The 19,308-nt window shown below is 41.3% G+C and overlaps 1 protein-coding gene across 1 annotated transcript in view; it reads right to left on the bottom strand.

Moving 5' to 3' along the window:
• Positions 1-1,319: 1,319 nt before the first annotated feature.
• The window catches only part of LOC125071539 (trithorax group protein osa), a 92,299-nt gene continuing 74,310 nt past the window's right edge, over positions 1,320-19,308 (bottom strand). Inside the window, exons 6-18 of the mRNA XM_047681849.1 lie at positions 14,050-14,342; positions 13,492-13,666; positions 13,072-13,232; positions 12,698-12,739; positions 11,614-11,802; positions 10,216-10,432; positions 9,770-9,883; positions 8,595-8,669; positions 7,558-7,645; positions 7,166-7,457; positions 6,365-6,457; positions 4,840-5,118; positions 1,320-3,577 (exon numbers count right to left, since the gene is read on the bottom strand). Of these exons, the coding sequence (XP_047537805.1) occupies positions 1,676-3,577; positions 4,840-5,118; positions 6,365-6,457; positions 7,166-7,457; positions 7,558-7,645; positions 8,595-8,669; positions 9,770-9,883; positions 10,216-10,432; positions 11,614-11,802; positions 12,698-12,739; positions 13,072-13,232; positions 13,492-13,666; positions 14,050-14,342 (3,920 nt within the window). The 3' untranslated portion in view covers positions 1,320-1,675. The remainder of the gene's footprint in view (positions 3,578-4,839; positions 5,119-6,364; positions 6,458-7,165; positions 7,458-7,557; positions 7,646-8,594; positions 8,670-9,769; positions 9,884-10,215; positions 10,433-11,613; positions 11,803-12,697; positions 12,740-13,071; positions 13,233-13,491; positions 13,667-14,049; positions 14,343-19,308) is intronic.

The following is a 19,308-nucleotide window of genomic DNA, read 5'->3' as shown; positions in this document are numbered from 1 at the left end:
TCTATGGCAGCTATTTTCATTGAATTCATCCCTTATTATATTTACGAAATTTATAACATCCACACTACGGAATAAAAACCTATTGAAAACGTTGGTCCAACTTGAATAAGAAAGCCTGTTGGCGTAAAAGCTTTGATCAGACAGCGGATGGGACGTGTCGGCGGCTCGACGCTAAAGAGTCTGCAGCGCACTGAGAATATCGTGTAATTTCTCGATTTTTTCTTTAATTTGTCATCAATTTGATGTGTAAGCAATTTTTTTAGTGTTACTTTTGATTGCGTTTAATTAATGTCGGGTCACCGACGCACCCGGTCCGTAGTGTGACTAAGCCATTTCCGCATAGGTTTGACATTAATATTAAAGACGAATTAGTACCTATCTTACATAGCCTTGGCTTGATCGAAAAAAAATGCAATTGATCATGACTCTTGGTGGTAAGGCTTTGTACAAGCTCGTTTGGGTAGATACCACACATTCATCAGATATTCCAACGCCAAACAGCGATACTTAGTTATATATATTGTTGTGTTCCAGTTTGAAGGGTGAGTGAGCCACTATATGAAAAAAACACAAGGGATACAACATCTTAGCTAACAAAGGTTGGTGCCGCAGTAGCTTGTTATGAAAGCTTAATATTTCTTGCAGCACCAATGTTTATGGGCCATGGTGACTACTTACCATCAGTGGCCCATGCTCTCGTCCGTCGTCAAATATTATCAAAAATAATAATCACTTAATGCATTGTAATGCCATTTTTGAGAAGAATATGACATAGGTATATGACTATATTATTATAATTTTTTGTTATTTAATAGGTTATTTTTGTTTAAAATGCTATATATTTAAAATGTTTTAAATAATTCTTTTTTATCATTTGTTTACAAGGAATTCGTACAGACGTTTTTGTTTCAAATTTTTAAATCAAATAAAACATTTTGTACTAGTCATTTAAAACAAGTTAAGACGTTTCATAGCCAGTAATAATATTTTTTTAAATAAATTTTTATGCAAGTGTAAAAATAACAATTAATTTTAGTAAAAAATATGCTATGCTGCACATTTATATTTTTATTACACATAAAACAAAAAAATCTTTAATTGTAATTTGGAACCAAGGTGTGTGGAATCTTAAAATGCCAATTAGAAAAGAAAATAATGAAATCAGATTCAATTTCAATATATTATAGATTATTGTAATAATTCACATTAAACTTAATTAAAACTTATAGCCCACATAAGCTCCTCACTCCACTCACTACTCTCTTATAGACAAGGCGCTAAGGTACTCGGTATAAAATCTCCATCATAAAACCAATAAACAGATTCAAGTCCCATTTTATTATAAAAATCAAAATTACGAGTTATAATACATCTGTTTCTCAATCGAACAATAGAAATCGATTATAGCACATTGACATTCTTGTAAATAAATCATCATGGACATAAATAACAAAAATCAGATTGTACAGCCTAACGCTCGAAGCTCCGGCGCATCGAGCGATCGCGGTCGCGGCGGGCGCCGTATCACTATATGTACACGTACCCAACGGTAGTCAGTCTGTCGCGCCCGCCACGCCGCTCGTCACGCGTCATGTCACGAACGTCACGTCACCGCGTCACGATATCACGTCACGTCACAGCATCACGTCGCCGCGTCACGTGGCACTGAATGTCCTCACTTGTCTTCCTGTCGCGGCTCGTCTACTCGCTGCTGGCTACAGTGGTATAGCACATCCGCCAACTCGTGCGCCACCTTCTGGTCGAGAATCTGGCTCATGACGAGTGATAGCAGGCGTCGTTCGTGGCGTCGGATGAGCGGGCGGTTCTCCGGGTGCTCGGCTAAGCGCAGCAGGGTAGCGGCGGCGCGGCGCAGCATGTCCAGCGACGTGCCCATCGCGTCGGGGTTGTCCCGGAGCGCCGCCACGCCGTGCTGGTTCGCCACGCCCAGAGCTGTCTGCTCGGCACGCTCGATGAAGGCCACCAGCTGCGCCACGGCCGGCGCGTGCAGCGCCACCTCGCGAGCCGCCGCGCCGCCGGCGCCCGCCAGGTAGTGGAGGAGGTTGACGGCGAACTCGCGGACGACGAGTCGCTCGGGTCGGCACAGGTCGCGCGCGAGCCCCGCGCACAGCGCTGCGATCCGCCCGCGCGGCGGCGTCGCCAGCACCAGGTCGACGTTCGCATCCGTCACGCACAGCTTGCACAGCGCCTCGAGCGCGAGCCGCCGCGGCGACAGTGGTGACCCGGGAGCGGCCGCCGGCGGTGCGTCGCCGGCCACGGCCGCCGGGCATACACTCCAGTGAAGTAGGCCGTCCAACAGCGGCCGCGCTACCGCCTCCGGTTGTCCAGAGAGCTCGACGCTGCCGGCAATGTTGGCGCAGCAAACGAGCGCATCTTCCCGTAACTGCGCTAACGTATCCCACCACCACTCGTTCTCTCCTTTTAAGCTCGAACAGCACGCGTCGGCGTCTACCTCGTCCCGCGCTGCCCGTTCGTAGGCGCGCGCTCGGGCCGCTCTTGGGGCGTGCTCGTGATGCAGCAACAACAACTTGCCCGCTAGAGCGAGAAAGGCGCCCGATCGCGAAAATTCCGCTTCATTGCCGGGCACGAAAGTGAGTCCGCGTAAAATATTAGAAAGGGCTATACACCGCTTGGCGAGGGCGTCTCTCGACTCGTTAACCAGGTTGAGGCTTGGCTCGTCCCGCGTGTAGCACTCGTCCTCGTAGTCTTCGAGCCGACGGCGCTTAAGCACGCCTGCAGGATCGCGAATCTGTAGCGGCGGCCGGCGCTCGGGTTCGAGTTCCATGGGTTCAGCTTCGAGGTTATCGCCGTCGGGTTCGACGGAGATATCTCGCGGCACCGGCTCCGGTTCGGGCTCGGCGCGCGGGGAAGCGGGAGGCGCGACCGCGGCAGGCGGCGACGGCGGCCTCGAGCCGGGCAGCACGCGCACGAAGGGCAAGTGTACGAATTCTCCGCGGAAGCAGGGCATAACGTGCGCTCCTCCGCCCGAGTCACCGCCGATCTGCCAAGGCTCGAGCACGTCTTCGACGTCGCGGTCGGGCTCTGGATCTTCCGGTGCAAACAGGTCTTCATCAGAACGGGTCGCAAGCGTCACGGGAAGACGGCGCCTGGATTCAAGCGTATAGTTCTCACAGGAGAGCAGACGGACGCGATCGCCGGGGTCAGGGGGCTCTGCTCTCCGCCGCGTCTTGGCTGCAGGCTCAGGGCTGGAGGGCGGCGCGTACCAAGGCTCGCTTTCTGCCGCGGGTGCGTCAAACACGTCACTGAGGCTCTTGTGGAAGTGTTCCAAGAGTAGATCGAGCAGACCTGGCATGTGCTGGAGGCCGAAGTAGCCTATGCAGTTGTCATCAAACAAGAGTATATTCAGGATATCTAACGCCCAGCAGGTTTCAGCGAGCAGCCCCGATTTAAGCGCCATCATAATGCGCCACGCGTCGACCGGGGCCACGTCGGCCTTCGTCAATCGACGTCGCTTTTCTGCGGAGGGCACAGTCGCCTCTATACATTCCGCGGGAAACGTTAATTCTCTTTTGATCTGACCGACGCCCGAAGCTGCTCCCTGTAAAACGAAATGTATAGGATATTTAAAATATTATAATAGCAAAATTAAAACAGTATAAAAAAACGCTTTTAATTTTCTATTTAAAAAACCTTTTTTGCATGCATGACTGATAGATCAAATCTTAAAAATCATAGAATTACATAGCAATATAACTTAAATGACTCCTAACAAAAGTTACTGATATCTACGCAAGTACTGATAGGCGAGTTTTGGATTTCGCTCAAACAGAATGTACGAAATGAGTTAGAAAAGCAGATGAGTGCACGCGTGCAAGTGAGCGATGAGTGCGAGTGAACTCACAGGCGAGTGCGCGGTGGGCGGCAGTTCCTGCGGCGGCCGCGCGCCCCACGCCGCGCCGCCCGCCGCCTACAACACCCAACAGCGCGCCGTTACCATCACTACCCCCTTCTCGATAAACTACACGATAAGCCCTTCAAACGCGATACCCTTACTGTTTACTTTTCGCATACAATTACAATTTTTTCCTTTTTTTTCACTACGTTTTAATCGTTTTTGAATTAAGATACCCTCATAAATTAATTTATGAATATCAGCGTACGTGCATTTTTAATATTTTTTATATATAAAATCGTAACAGATTTTGTTCTACGATTTTACAGAAGAAAACAAGGTTATTTGTACCGCACGCATTGTTTTCTTCTTTGGAGCTAATATTGTACCTTTTTGTTAAAATATAAGCAACTCATTCTAAAAAACGCAGTAATGTGAAAGCAAAATTAAATATTAAAAACTAATCTGGGATTATCGTGCAAATTGATAACGTTAATAAATTCCGTATCGAGAAGTATACATGTGACAACATAGTAATCAAAATTTAGAATTTAATTTTGTTTTTTTTTTTAGGTACTTAACAATCGTAGAAAATAGGATTAGTTACATTATTTTAGATCTAAACATTTTTAATTGCTCTAAGTATAAGCATGATATGAATTAATGAATGAATGAATGAATAGGTTAATTGTTGCCTTTTATTAAGGTTATTTTAACCTACATATTATAATCTTACTTTTAATACATTTATTTCACAAGTGAAATAGCAAATATCTACACTCCCACTCATTTACCCCTAGAGGCTCGACCAGCTCGTATTTAATTCAATATTCATAGTGACATTTATTATGAGATGTACCAACTCACAACCCAGTATTTTAAATGATTTTTCAACGTTCACCAACGGTAGAGCTGGCCCGCTCGCTATCGACCTCAAACTGTGAAGTAAGTATCAGAAGTGGCCTTACCGGCGGATGGTAGGGCTGATGCTGGTGCTGATGCTGGTGCTGGTGCGGCCAGGCGGGCTGGTGCTGGTGCAGCGGCGCGTGCTGCAGCGGGCCGGGCGCGCGCCAAGCGGGCGCGGGCGCGGCGCGCGGGAAGCTGCCGCCCCACGCGCTGCCCGCGAAGCGCGCGCCGCCGCCGCCCGGGTACGGGCCCTCCGCCTTGGCGAAGTCGGGGTGTCGCCGCGGGGCCCCCGCCGCCGCCGCCGCCGCGCCGACCGCTCCCGCTCCTCCCTTCACGCCGTACTGTCCGCGTTATATATGCATATCATTTATACTCGAGCTGTGTGCCCCGCTAAGGCGCGATCGCGACCCGGCTCTGAGATGCCGATGAAGCATTTATTGAGGTGTTTATTCACCTTCATTTGCTTCTGGACCGGCATAAAGAAATTTCAATAAACATTGAATTTTTACGTAATATGTTTATGATTACGGAAAAAAAACTTAATAAATTTAACCTTAGCGGAGCAACTTAAAATTATTAAAATATATTGATTCAGTTGATTGTAGGGGAAGCTGAACTTTGTTTTCAAAAACTCAAATGTTAGTGCAACGACTTGAAAATATGAGAATAACTTTATTAAAAACATAGTTCAGCTTCCGCGACACATTAATTACACTAGCCGTGAGCCCAAATATGATTATAATGATGAATAAACCGTCAAATGTTCCGAACGCATCTCAAACTATGCCATATTATACAACAGATTTTACGGGCTCGTTAAGATGTGTTGAAACGTACCGCAATTTACAAAGCTACAACGACGATGTTCCACTTATAGCTAAGCTTACATGATAACTGTGAAAGCATGCAAATGAATCAGTGACATTTTTTTATCACGTAAAGCCACCACCACACACTCTAAACCTTAACTTCCATGTTCTGTTTTCTTTGTTAAATTTTGAGTCGGTTTTTTTTCCGAATAGTTACGGTTCTTTGACCGAAAATCGAAAAGCCAATTAATCACACCGCAAGCCAAAATTTAGTTAAACGAAAACTGAAGAAAAATTAATAGTGACAGCTTGAAATTTCGTTAAGCGAGTGGTATTATTTATAAAAAAAAAAAATTAAATGAAGCCAAAACCACGGATGAGTTTCACCTTTAGAGTCGAACTGTAATTCTCGACACAGAGATATCGGAGTCGAGCCTTACAGAGGACATCGACACCACTTCATAATTGGGATTTACCGAACAGGTAGCAGAGTTTACTGACGTGTTTAACGAATATGAGATAGTGTTAAAAAAAAAAACAGTCAGAGTAAAACACGAGTCGGTCGATCAGATGTGACATCCTGATAAAATCGTCTAAGGGGGGGTGCACTATACAGGTTACTGTATCGCTAGGGTCTATCGTCTATCGTGTAGGTCGTCTATGTGAGGGATGGTAAGTGCCCAATCACGAAGCGGTGCGGCGGTGATGCGGCGGGCCGAGACCGATCGCCAATATGGGAAGCGGTGTTGAGTGCGTGGTACAAACGGGGCGTCCGTACGTAGGGGCGGACGGGCGACGGCAGCGGCGCCACGAGCTGGCGAGCGAGCTGCGAGCTCATGAGCGCGCCCGCGACCTGCGCCCCGCCGGACATCTACACCAACACACTGCGTCAGCGGGACTCGCGACTCATTACTACCTCCCCCCTTCTCCCCGCCTTCGACATATCTAAGCGCTACGTCCGGTGCTACGAGAGCTATCTCGTTCACTTTATTCGAGATAACCGTTTCAATTTTCTATTCCCATAAAATGCAAATGTGTACCGGATTTGACAGGTCTCTTTATTTATTACAAAATAAAATATTTTAAAGTTTAGAACATAATACTGAATGTTAATCGTGGCAGACTCCCTATGATACTAGTGTAGAAACTAACGTCTTCATTTCTGAAGTACGGCAACGGTCACGTTGTGAATTCTCTTTCACTCAATCTTGCACATTTATAACGACAGGCTCGCATACAATATAATGAAATACTTTCAAATTTATTTATCGCCAAATATTTAACGCAAGTTAACAACATTTAGAAAAGCACATGTTACAATATAGAAACATTTATATAAATCTGTTCCTTACATGCTAGTCATGCTCGTAACAAATACGTTTCTACACAATAAATTAAATATAATATACTGTGTGTAATCTTAGTCTCGAATCTAAAAGTCGATCTGACGAAGATCCATTGCGAACTGTCGTTCGACTCGCCGATTCTGTTTTTCAAATATATCTTCAGTAGCGATCGCCACAGTTCGTAATGGATATCAAAAGCTTTCCCGCTCGCCGCGGTACACGCCGATACACACCTCGTGCGGCTGCTGCGGCGAGTGCGGCGGGTGCGGCGGGTGCGGCGGGTGCTGCGGGTGCGGAGGGTGCGGCGGGTGCGGATGCGGATGCGGCGCGCGGTAGTAGTCGGGGTAGGGCTGCGCGGGGTGCGCGGGGTGCGCCGGGTGCGCGGGGTGCGCGGGCTGCGCGGGCGGTGGCGCGGCGGGCTGAGCGGGCGCGGGCTGCGCCGCCGCCGCGCCGCCCGCCGGCGCGCCCGCGCGGTACCCGCCGCCGTAGCCGCCGTACCGGTACTCGCCACCCGAACCGTAGCCCCTGCGACACATACACTCTTAACGATCGAAACGAACACGCAGCATGCCTAGACATGGCAGATTATTACACTTTTTGATAATGTACACTGTGGGTGACTGACCTGTCGCCGTCGGGGCCGTACGGCGGGTAGACGGGCCTATTCGACGGATAAGGAGATCCATATTCGTACCCGTAACCTTGTTGGTAACCTGGAAATAAAAATGGCTCATGATAAAATATTTTACTTTTACGACGGCAAATGTATACACATTTTATTCCAGAGAGAAGTTTGTATCTATTTTACTTTTCGTACGTTATGCATTCCTACACTCAGCTGTTTAAGCGAATCAATAAATAGTATGCAAATGATAGTAACTTCACTTGAAAAGAACAAAAAAAACATTTAACAAGCAATAGCTAATTCACAAAAGCTAATAATTGAAAACTAAAACCCAAGCATTAAAGCAATATAAATATATGTATACGCGATAAATTCAATTATCTACTAATAACATATGGTCCGATCATATATTTAATAGCACAAATTGTTTTTCCTTTTAGAATATATATGTCGCACGCTGTGTATATTTAAATTGAAGATTAATACGCACGTTATTTTGGTAACTTTATAATGAAATAAAACGTTTTTATACACTCATCAAATATTTACTTTTGGAATCACACATTTATGTTTTTGGTTCATCTTAGATATCAAGATCTTATAAACTCGAGGTCATGAAAACGAAAAAAACGTTTTATTCCAAAATAATTATATAATCAAAGTTACAGAGGCGATTCTAGTTTCAAGCTTAATTTGTTTAAATAAGCGCATCCTTAACATCGGTACTTTAATGGACCGCTCATTTGATTAAAACTTTTATTAATAATAAAATATCTTCTAGAACAAGTTTAGTACATCTCACAACATAGTAACATGAGTAAATCTAACAGATTAATTGCTTTTCAAAATGAGTATTAAAAAAATGAGTAATAAAATAACAAGTATTAAAGTATCGATATTTCTCTTTACACGTATTAATTATTTCGATTAAATAATTTGCAACACCCATTCAATTTTTGAACCAATATAAAAAAAGCAGCATCTCCGCCAATGGTTAGATGTGATAGGGGTTTCGGGGTCAAGCGTGGGTTAAGTACCTGGGGGTCGCCTCGGCCCCGGCGGCTCGTCGAACGGGTTGGAGGCGGCGAGGTTGTCGCCGCCCGGCCCGCCGCCTACAACCACACGAGGTTATACCACCCGTTACGTGCTACGTGGAAATCTACTGACCGCCGGGTTGGAGACTATCATACTTTGGACGTGGACGTGGACGTGGAAGGTTTCGTCGTAAACATTTTCAATTTTGATTTTTACTTTAGATTTGATTACGTTATTGATATAATATAATTATATTAAGATCGAATATATAAAACTTAAAGCAAGATGATCATGACGCCAGTAGATTTCCTAAAATATATATTATTTTGTCGTAGTAAGATCGCCATGAAAAATTATTGCATAATAAATGAATTTTCAAGTATTATATATTATATACGACATATATACGATATCAACATAGAAAAAAATCATATAACATTTACGATACAATTTTTAATGGAGATCTTTAAAAGGTCGAACTATGGTGCTCAATTAGTGAGGAGTTAGTGACAAGCAAACTAAAGCCAAATGATTTGTTAGCCATTGTTATCAAAACGAAATAGACTTATACCAACAACTACTATAATTACATTGGGAGCATGTTAATAGGCAGTATAAGTATATTTCGTTCTGATCGGGCAGCCAATGAAAATTATTTTATAAGGGTTAGTTCAGACCGCACAAATAAAAACAAGCATCGGGCGTTGTTCTCTGTAAACCACAAGAAAGCGGTTCTCTAATACTATATCTATGTAGCGCTTATTTACAGCGTATAGAACTTGGTCCGTGCAATCGTTTTAAACTAATCACTAGTGATTTTAAGTTAATGATTATACAAGATAAAAGCAAACATATTTACACTTCCCCGTTTCGAGTCAGATATTACTTTGTACAGTCATAACGAGTGTCAGAATGTAAACAATGTACAGTTTGCAGTATGTGATGGCAAAGTGTTCTTCCGAAAATCCATCTGCCCGTAAAATCACTCGAATAATATTTAAATTGTAAGAGAGTTAGAGTAGTTAGTTAAATGTATCAATATATAAGCAGTCGATGTAGGGCGATGCTCGTTACGACAGTGGTGACGGAGTGACGGAGTGACGAGTGTGGCGAGTGTGACGAGTGTGGCGAGTGTGGTGAGTGTGGCGAGTGTGGCGAGTGCGGGAGCATGGCGTACCTTGCGGCTGCGCGGGCTGCGGCGGGTAGGGCGCGTAGTGCGCGGGGTAGCCGTCCATGGGCGCGCCGGCCTGCCCCGCGCCGCCCACGAACTGCTCCGCCGAGTTGGACGAGCCTGCTGGCGACACGTTTCGTTTTACTACACGCTCCTCACGCGGGAGCGGACTCGACTGACATATATTTTCGCGCTCCTCTGGCTCATCTCAGTTTTATTGTGAAGGCTAAATTAATTCTATACGATATTGAGGTTTGACATACATATTTTATAATATGTGGTTATATTTTCCTTTTTTAGCATAATATTTTTTTTGGTCAAGTTTTTAAGTACGAGCTGTTATATTTTTATTCGTTTTATGATCGATCGCAAATGGAGCGATCGCAGAGAGAATCGATTCGAGGCGTGCGATAATATATTGCCGACGTTTAAATTCCAATATAAACAATTACCTGCACTAGTCGTGCTGTTGGACTTGCCGCTCTTCTTCTTCGTGGACGCCTCCACCTGGTTTATGATCGGCTGCGGGTCGATACCGCCGCGGTCGAAGTGGCACTCGTATGCGAGCAGATTCTTCGTGTAGTGCTTCCGCAACGTGTATGCGGCCGACGACGACGCACCGATCCCGAGCAGACCGGCGATATCCTTCCACGTTTTATTCTTCGTCACCTTGAAAAAGCATACATGTTCCACTTGTAATACGATTCGAACACGCGAACGCTTGTAACATAAATTATGGAGATTTACTGAAGGAAAAAGGCCATAACTCGTATTGTTAACGAGCGGGAACCTCACCATGTTTTTCTAGTCGGCCACTTAGTAGCAAAGTAAGCGACGAAGTAACGCGCGCTCCGCGCGGCGGGCAACGGTCTACTGTATAACAATGTTCGTGCAGTCGAAGCGTTCTCGGCGAACGTTCTAATGATAAAAATTTATTAACTATCGTTAAAACGCCAGCGAGTTTATGGCGGCTATTCACATAACACCGACGGTACATGCACTAACATAAATCCGACTTGAAGTATTAGCCTTTCTTACATCGAGTACTGTGTGAGGTTTTAATACCACTCGCTTGAGTCAGTTTAAGTGTTATGAATGTTTGCAATCGTGCTAAAATATAAATAACACGATAATCTAACCGCTATTTACTTTTTTAATTAATGTGAGTCGAACATTAAAGTGCCTATAAAGTGACATAACGAACGGTCGTTTATTTTAACTTGGAACGAATAACTCATACTAAATCTTGTGATACAGATAAAAAGGTGTATGACTATACTATACTTAGTCGAAGGAGAGCGGCGCTTATAAAAATCAAACCAAAACGAAATATTTGCTATTGACATCTCACTACAAAAGCTAAGCAAAGCTATCATAAAAATATTGCACGTAAAATTGTATTGAATTCCTTCCTTGCCTAAAGTTTCTCTAGTAATCCAGGCATCGGGTAGAATTAGGGATAGAATAATCAACATAAACCGTTTTATCGTAATATTATTGGTGTACGCGGCGCAAGCCAGTGAGTTTCTTGAATGGCTCCGTCCATTGGTGAAAACAGTCATTTAACAAAAACTTTCGAATGGTTTTTCCTTAATAAAAACAAAATGATGAGAGGCCAAAGTTAATTAATATTAATTGTTTATCACTTAGATAACTCATCATTATATTTTTACTATGTTTTAAAACAGCCTCTCTGTTCAGTGGGCTAGCTGGACTTACGAGATAACAGGTATAAGATATAGACACGGATACGGACTCCTGACTGTTATTATAGCAGTTCAGGTAGTCCTCGACTCTTAGAGCCTTGACTACGACAACCGACAAGATAACTAAAATGTATCTCTGCTCACCTCGACGAACCCGCCGCGGTCGCGCACGAGCAGGTAGAGGCGGTAGAGGTCGAGCGGCTGCTTGGAGATGGTGGGGCAGGCGGCGATGGGCGTGCGGCGCTCCTCCATGAACGCCAGCAGGCGCTCCACCCAGCCGCGCCGCTCCGGGGCGTCGTCCATCTCGTACAGCTTGCCCAGCGAGTCCGACTTCTGGCGCAACCACACTCATCATACATACAGCGCAATCGGATGCGGAGTCGACTCGCGAAATATTATTCGGAAATATAACGAAGTGTGCAACATTCCAAATACATATGTAAATAGAGATTAAACATAATATAAACGATATTCATTTACATTTGATGGAAAGAACACCATATATAGAAATCGTACGATTTCCTTAGCGTGTTCTTGAATCACCAAATAAAAAATATTACAAATTTGAATATTAGAATACTGAACCTTAAATCCTTAGCAAACAAGAGAGTAAAAGCCAATATTAATAGATTTATATGAATTATAGTACTTCTACATCATACATTTTTGATATTATTTAGGTTATAACTATGCATACCTTTTCCATTAACAAAACATGCCAAAATCTATATCAAATTAAAAAAAAAAATACTATGAGGAAGAAGAGATTTATAGACACAAACTACCATACTCAAAATCTACAAAAAAAAATAGGCAAAGATCGCCATCTATATCTACCGACAAGATTATTAAAACCTTAAATGTATATATATTTATTATGAAACAATCGTTACATTTTAATAATTAATAGGAAAATTTATAAGCTAAGTACACATTCAATATCACTTGAATGAGATAAAAAAAAAACCAACACCAATAAGTAAATAGCTGGAAGCACAACAGATTGTAGTTTTTAAAGCTCAAGCATAAAAAATAATTTTGATTAATTTCGCATGACATTCCAGATGAGATCTAATTATTCATCTACAGGGCGTTATTTTGTTTGCATGGTTTATACGTTAACTGTAATAATAATAATTATAATAATATGGCGCCATGCAATTGTAAACGCGTTACGTTACGTTTCGAGCACTACACATGCTTAGTGAGCTTTAACTTGGATATAAACCTTTGATCTGTAGGACTCCGGCGCTATGTGACTGTTAAACACCTGAAATACACGAACACAATGCAATGCTTCGTCTCCTACGTATATATTGTTAGCATAGGGGACACAGGGTACATACACGAATGGAGAGTGTAATCGGAAATTATAATGTGCGGGTGTTATTATTGACAATTATACATGAATCTCATTACCTACAAAGAAAGACACCACTAAGATTAATTTATGTGGTGAGTAAAGGTAGAAGGTATTCGAAATCATCTACTAGTTTAAACAAATCGGCTTACGATCAAAACTTAAGAATGTACATCATCGTATAACAAAGCGAACAGAGTCGTTCAGAACACGATCGAGTAAGGTCGAGATGTGCAACTCACAGGACTGGAGGGCGGGCGCGGCCAGGGCGACGGCGAGGCGTCGTAGTCCTCGTGCGCCGACGAGTGCGACGCGCCGCCCGGCGACGGCGACGGCGCCGCGCTGCCCGCGCCGTACTCCTTGCGCGAGCTCTTGGGCGTGCCGCACTGCTCCTCGCCTGACGCTGGAAATGTCGACGAGCCTCACATCACTACGACTGATTTTGGTGACTCGGCCGGTGTCGGGACGTCCAAATGTTTACATGCGATCAGAGCTGCTCATAATCACGGTTACGTATACGGTCTACGTATGGTATGAGTGGCCGGCTATCATGGTCGTGATTAGCACACCCATTCGAGAAAATCGGGTCGAAACGATCACGAGTAGTCGGGGTTGCCGATCACGAGTTGTATCTTTGTGCGCGTGGGGCGGGTGTCGCGTACCGGCGGAGGCGTTGCTGAGCGTGCTCTGCTGGCTGCCCTCGTCGAGCGGCGCGCCGTCGGGCCCGGTGGTGACGAGCGCGGTGGCGGGCGCGGCGGGCCCGTTGTCGTGCGCCTCGCCCGGCGCGTTGGGCGGCGGCATGGCCTCGCCCGGCGGGCCCATGTGACGACCCGCTTGCTGCAATTCGAATGAATTTGTATGATTATTTTCTTTAAAACAAGAACCAATGTAAAAGCATTTTCAAATATCTTCAAAGTAAATAAATAACACTTAGATCTAAGATCTTTTGAATTACCAAAATATAAATTCAACATAAAAGCTGCTTGAGACCTTGAGGACAAGACCAGCTTTTGATGTTTTTGTTTTTTTTTTTGGCTTTGGAGATCCCAAGAACGCCGTCTAAAACTTATTTTTCCAGTTATACAAAGGTATTATTTTTTTAAACGACAACAATTATTATTAATACTTGGTAAACAGTAGTCATAAAGAAGCTCAAATTGATTTTTTTTATCTTACTTTGCTTTCTTATAACTGAGTTATTTGTAATGTAGTGTGTTTACCTTGAGCGGGGGATAATGTTGTGACGGATGTGGTGGCGGAGTAGGCCGGTAGCCGCCATACGGGTAGGGGTGGTGGTTGCGTGGCGGGTAAGCGTAGGGCTGCGGCGGATAGGGCGCCGGCTTGTAGGGGCCGTGGTGGTAGGGCTGCGGCAGCATCGCTCCGGGTGGAGGCGCCGCCGACGGTGGCGGCCCTGCGCCCGGATTGCCTGCGCCAGCACCGGCCCTCACGGTCGGTCCGCCGCCGTCCGATAACGATGACGATGGCCGCGGTGGCATCGGTACGTTCTGGGTACCTAAAGAAACATTTAAATATTTTAACATACAACAAAATAAATTTAATATATATATATTTAATATATATTTAGATCGGAAGGCTAGAATTGCTAATTAATATAATCTATTTTATACATTATAACCAATTGTTGTTTATACTCTACAGCCCATAAGGATTTAAGAGTGTGGGTTAATAAAATTTTATGTTTCAGTGTCATTTTGAAGAAACAAAATTGAATTTATAACTAGCAACTAATCCATCCTTAACATCGATTATAAAAAAATATTAAAAAATATATGACAACTCGAAGAATTTGTTAAGAATAGACCATAAGTTTCGTTAGATACTAAAGCTAGTAAAGTTAGATAAAAAACTTGTTATTCGAATATTATATACGGAGATTTATGATCATCATGATCATTTGCTTGTTCTCATTTCATTTCATTGCCCCTGTGATCACAGGCGTAGTGTATAAGTTGCATAAAAAATATTTGTCAGTTTTATGGCCTGACGGCCGACCCTTCGTGGGAATGCTTTGGCTGGTTTTGGTTTCCCGCCATCACACGGATTACAACATCTCAACGACGTCAAGTGACTGGTTTACAAAAAATACCATATATCGATTCTATGACACTCAAGTTTTAAGATATGTACTATTAATGCACTATTATACTCTACTGCGAACAAAAACCAAATCCGCAATAAAAGAAAATTATTATTTAAAATTACGTTATTACTGTAAACATGTTGTGTTTTTTAACGTCATTATCAAATTAGTTTACATTCGAAAACAAGGCAATAATGATAAGATTCAATGTTACGATAATCACCTCACATTAAACAGAATAGCATTTGAGATAACAAATAGGATACTTTTATTGGGTCGTAAATATCCCACTACGGGTATGAGGTGCGCTGAGCTTTTGTTAAACTACTACAACCTACGTAAACGTATACTTATACGTATACGTTGCGGTTAGAACTTGAATTAAATTGTATTCGAGAGTGCAAGCGGCAAACGTTTCCGTGTGTGATCGATCCGAACGCTCACGGTTCCTCGTCGTACACACAATTTGAATAATACAGTTAACGAGGGCTCGCCTAAGCCGGGGCGCATCAATCGAGGGCGGAGAGACGCACCAGATCACTTTCGTTTTCCGGCGGCACGTGAGCCGCATACACCGCTAGCCTGCGAATTCTCGCTGCACTTTATTGCATCCGTATATGTGCATACGACACACGCAACACATTGACCGAGGCCGAGATACGAACGGCAGTGATTTGCGACGACGAAAGTGGTATTACAGCTTTTATGTAGGTCGATTTGAACTTATGCAGTTATGTCAACATTACATCATACAACTCGCCCTACTCTCCGACGAATGTCTTAGTAATCGACTTATCATTCGCTTATAACTTATCATTACGAATATAAACAATGCGTTATCACGTGCACGAGACGACACTTTAATCTCGTCAGCGAGCAATTATCGGGGCATTATAATATTGTTGGTGCGATCAGACGGTCGGCAGACGGCGAGGCGCCGGTGAATCATATCGAATGAGGCATATGCGCCCATCTATAATACATCTATTTGTTTACAGCGACCATTAACGACTGCAGCCAGAATAATGGGGTCGACCGGAACGGGCCACCGAGTCGTAAAACTAACGCACTATCAACCTGACCACAGTCATGGTGTTACTCTATCTGCCAGTAGTCGTTTTTATAAGTTGTAAATTAATACCTGCACCCGAACAATAAAATTAAAATTGGTAAATCAAACATTCTACAGCGTATAGGACCTACGCGGATCCCTAATGACATATATATATCATCATAGGGAAAACTGTCACGAACCGTATTATGAAAAGTTGAAGTTGTCCAAACGCACAATTCTAACAGCTTTAACTTTTCGTGATCTTTTTTTGATAAATATTTATATTTTTTATCATTTTGTAAGTTTTTACCGTACTTTTAGGAATACATCCTTATTGAGCGAGCTTCACGCTCGCTCAATAAGGATGTGTTTTATATTGAGTAACTTATTCAAACAATTTTATCAACATTGTTAAATAATGTATAATATAGTAATAGTATCTAATAGATTATTAAAAAATCGATTGTCTCCAGGGACCACGCATAATTAGCCTGTGCAAATAAAATAAACGCTAAACGAAAAGAATACATAATTAAAAGTTAAGTATATAATATTCAAAGTTTATTGTATGAAGTTACCGAATGTATATTTATTCTTTTAAAATTACAATTACATCCTGGTTAGCATATTTGTCTTAAAAGCTTATTCAACCCCTGCTCTTATTACCTTTTACACAACCTGCCTTATCGCAACGGTACACACATGCATCAAAACAAACGCACACATCTAAAGTTTTTTCAGGAATGAAGGACAGCTTTATTCTAGTACCTACAGCTACTGAAACTAGTTATTGAATTAAACTTTAAATAGTTATTGATGCCACTATTATTTAAAACAATTAGCGTAATGAAATGACTTGTTTTATTTTATTTGTAAACCATTCATTATTATAATTCATTCAATTAGTTAAAATTATTTTACCATTCATTTGTTCATTTGTTTACCAGTTTTGTGACAAATAAGTTCTAATTAATAATTAGAACTTAAGTAACATAATATGTTACTTATTTAGGCTTATGTTTTGTATAGTGCTTAGTATCCTAAAATGCGATTCAACATTCTTATTTTATAAGAACTATGATTTAACATTAATAATAATTAATTAATAATTCATTTATAACGTTATACAAAAATTCCAGATTGTATAAAATATAGAAAATAAATTTTTAATTTTTATAAATAGTTTACGTTAGAAAAAAGAGATTTATTTATTTTAAACATTATGTTCATAAAATATTCAAACTATATAAGAGCGCAAAACAAGTCTCTAACAGCTATTATTAAATAAAGTTAATATACATACACCAATAATGCATAATATATATTATTTACAACGAAAACTTAACACGAATAATGTATTTACATTTCAATAAAATAGTTAGCAACTCAGTAGCAAAACGTGCTCTACAGAGGTAAAATGGCACTTAACGCACACAAGCATAACCAGCTCTGTCAAGGGCAGCAGCAGTCCACGACGAGGTCTTTACTTTCCCGCCTACAGCGGGCTCGACGTGATCGTGATCGAACCGATCGAAATATACAGAGTCTTATAATTAATAAACGTTTATGTATATGCGACTTTTACGGTAGCTAAATTAATTAAACAGTCATTAATTTTTTTAATGGCAGAACATTGTTATGTTAATGTTTATAATTTCAGAAACTACGATTCTTTATAGAGTAATAAGTGCTCTATGTTCGGATTAACTTTCCTTAAAATTACCTCCTTTCGTTTGACTTCATATGTACTATTCATATTAATAACTACAGGAAATATTAATGTATTTGTGAAAGATAATAATAAATAAATTAATTTTAAACATTTTATCAATTCATTAAATATTAAATAAAATTTTTTTATAAAAATTTAATTATTTAATTTTAGCGATTTTAATTTCTTGAAAAGTCTGTTTAAAATGTAATATGAAAAAAAAGAAAAGTATTATAATGTTACTGTGACAGTGTTCTATTTATTTATTTATGTACTTTAAAGACTACAATTATTGTGTTAACAACTCTATTTAAATTTTTAATTACATTATTAATACAGATAATTAAAAATAAAACGTACTCTTACTCTTTTTATGAAACAGTTTACCATCTACAAAAATACCTCATGTATTCCCCTTTCCTACTTATATGTGAAGCAAATATGAATAAATTTAATTAATTATGTTAATTTTGCGCATTACGAAGACATCGTTGTAATATATGCGTCATAGAAAAACTATATTTCAGAATAAGCACGCAGGTGAATCATACCGACAATAGGCAGTTTTAAAGGCATCTCAGCAACAGGTGAAACGATTGTAATTTTCTGAATTTCGCGCCTTAGTCATGCCGCTTCACAGAGAACAGGAACTACACTATTAACAAGCAATTAGTATAATAAACCCTAATCTAAGGTATATAAGGCTTGTTTCGCATCGTTTAGTGTCGTGCGGCTAACTAATTAGTGTCGGTGTAGTGCTACGGTGTAGTGGTGTACATGTATCGATATCACGTGTGGAGAATGCGGTGTTGCGGGCTGGTAATGTGCGGCGAGCCACGTACCGCTGAATCCGCCAACGGTAGTCCGACATTCCGTGAAAATGATCACATACACAATATACGATGCAGTTAACGAGCCAAAATGTAACCACTCTCTTTAGACAAACATTCCCATCGTGTAGGTCGATATTCACGCTACATTTTGCAGATATAATTTTGTTGTGTATTTAATTTACAAATTTCACTTTATCTTTCGAGAAAAGTAACTAAATTACATAGGTAATTAATTTGGGTGTTCACTGATAGTTCATTAATTTAATTTTGCCTAATATTTAAATTTGAATGTAATCTTACTCACGTTTACAGTAACAGAGAGACGAGTCATTATTTAGTACGAAAACAACATGAGTATGTCCAACAACAAAAAAATGCTTAAAAAATCATATCTATCATTTAGGTTTGATGTGATTTAGATTCCAGTTTGAACAAAATCTTGGAAATGTTGATCTATACTTCTAATTTAAGGAGTATGTTATAGGCATGTAAGCAACTAGGTACTATGTAATATTGAAAAGCAGATGGTAACCATACTATGAAACCTGTTTTATAGATAACGTACAATTACGATATCCTTTGGACTTTTTAGCGACTTAAAACTATTTTATCATATTTCGTCAAGGTTTTAAATCGCCGTAAACCAGACAAAATTGATAATTATCAAAAGATTAAATTTTTACATGGAACACATTAAGAAAATTAAAGATATATATTATTTTTATAATGTACTAATAGGAATATAAACTATTTACGTAATTATTTTATCATTTAAAACAA

The sequence above is a fragment of the Vanessa atalanta genome, chromosome 19, assembly GCF_905147765.1.
Source record: "Vanessa atalanta chromosome 19, ilVanAtal1.2, whole genome shotgun sequence".
NCBI classification, from domain to species: domain Eukaryota; kingdom Metazoa; phylum Arthropoda; class Insecta; order Lepidoptera; family Nymphalidae; genus Vanessa; species Vanessa atalanta.
The sequence above is the reverse complement of the archived record's forward strand: the minus strand, read 5'-3'. Positions and strand labels throughout refer to the sequence as shown.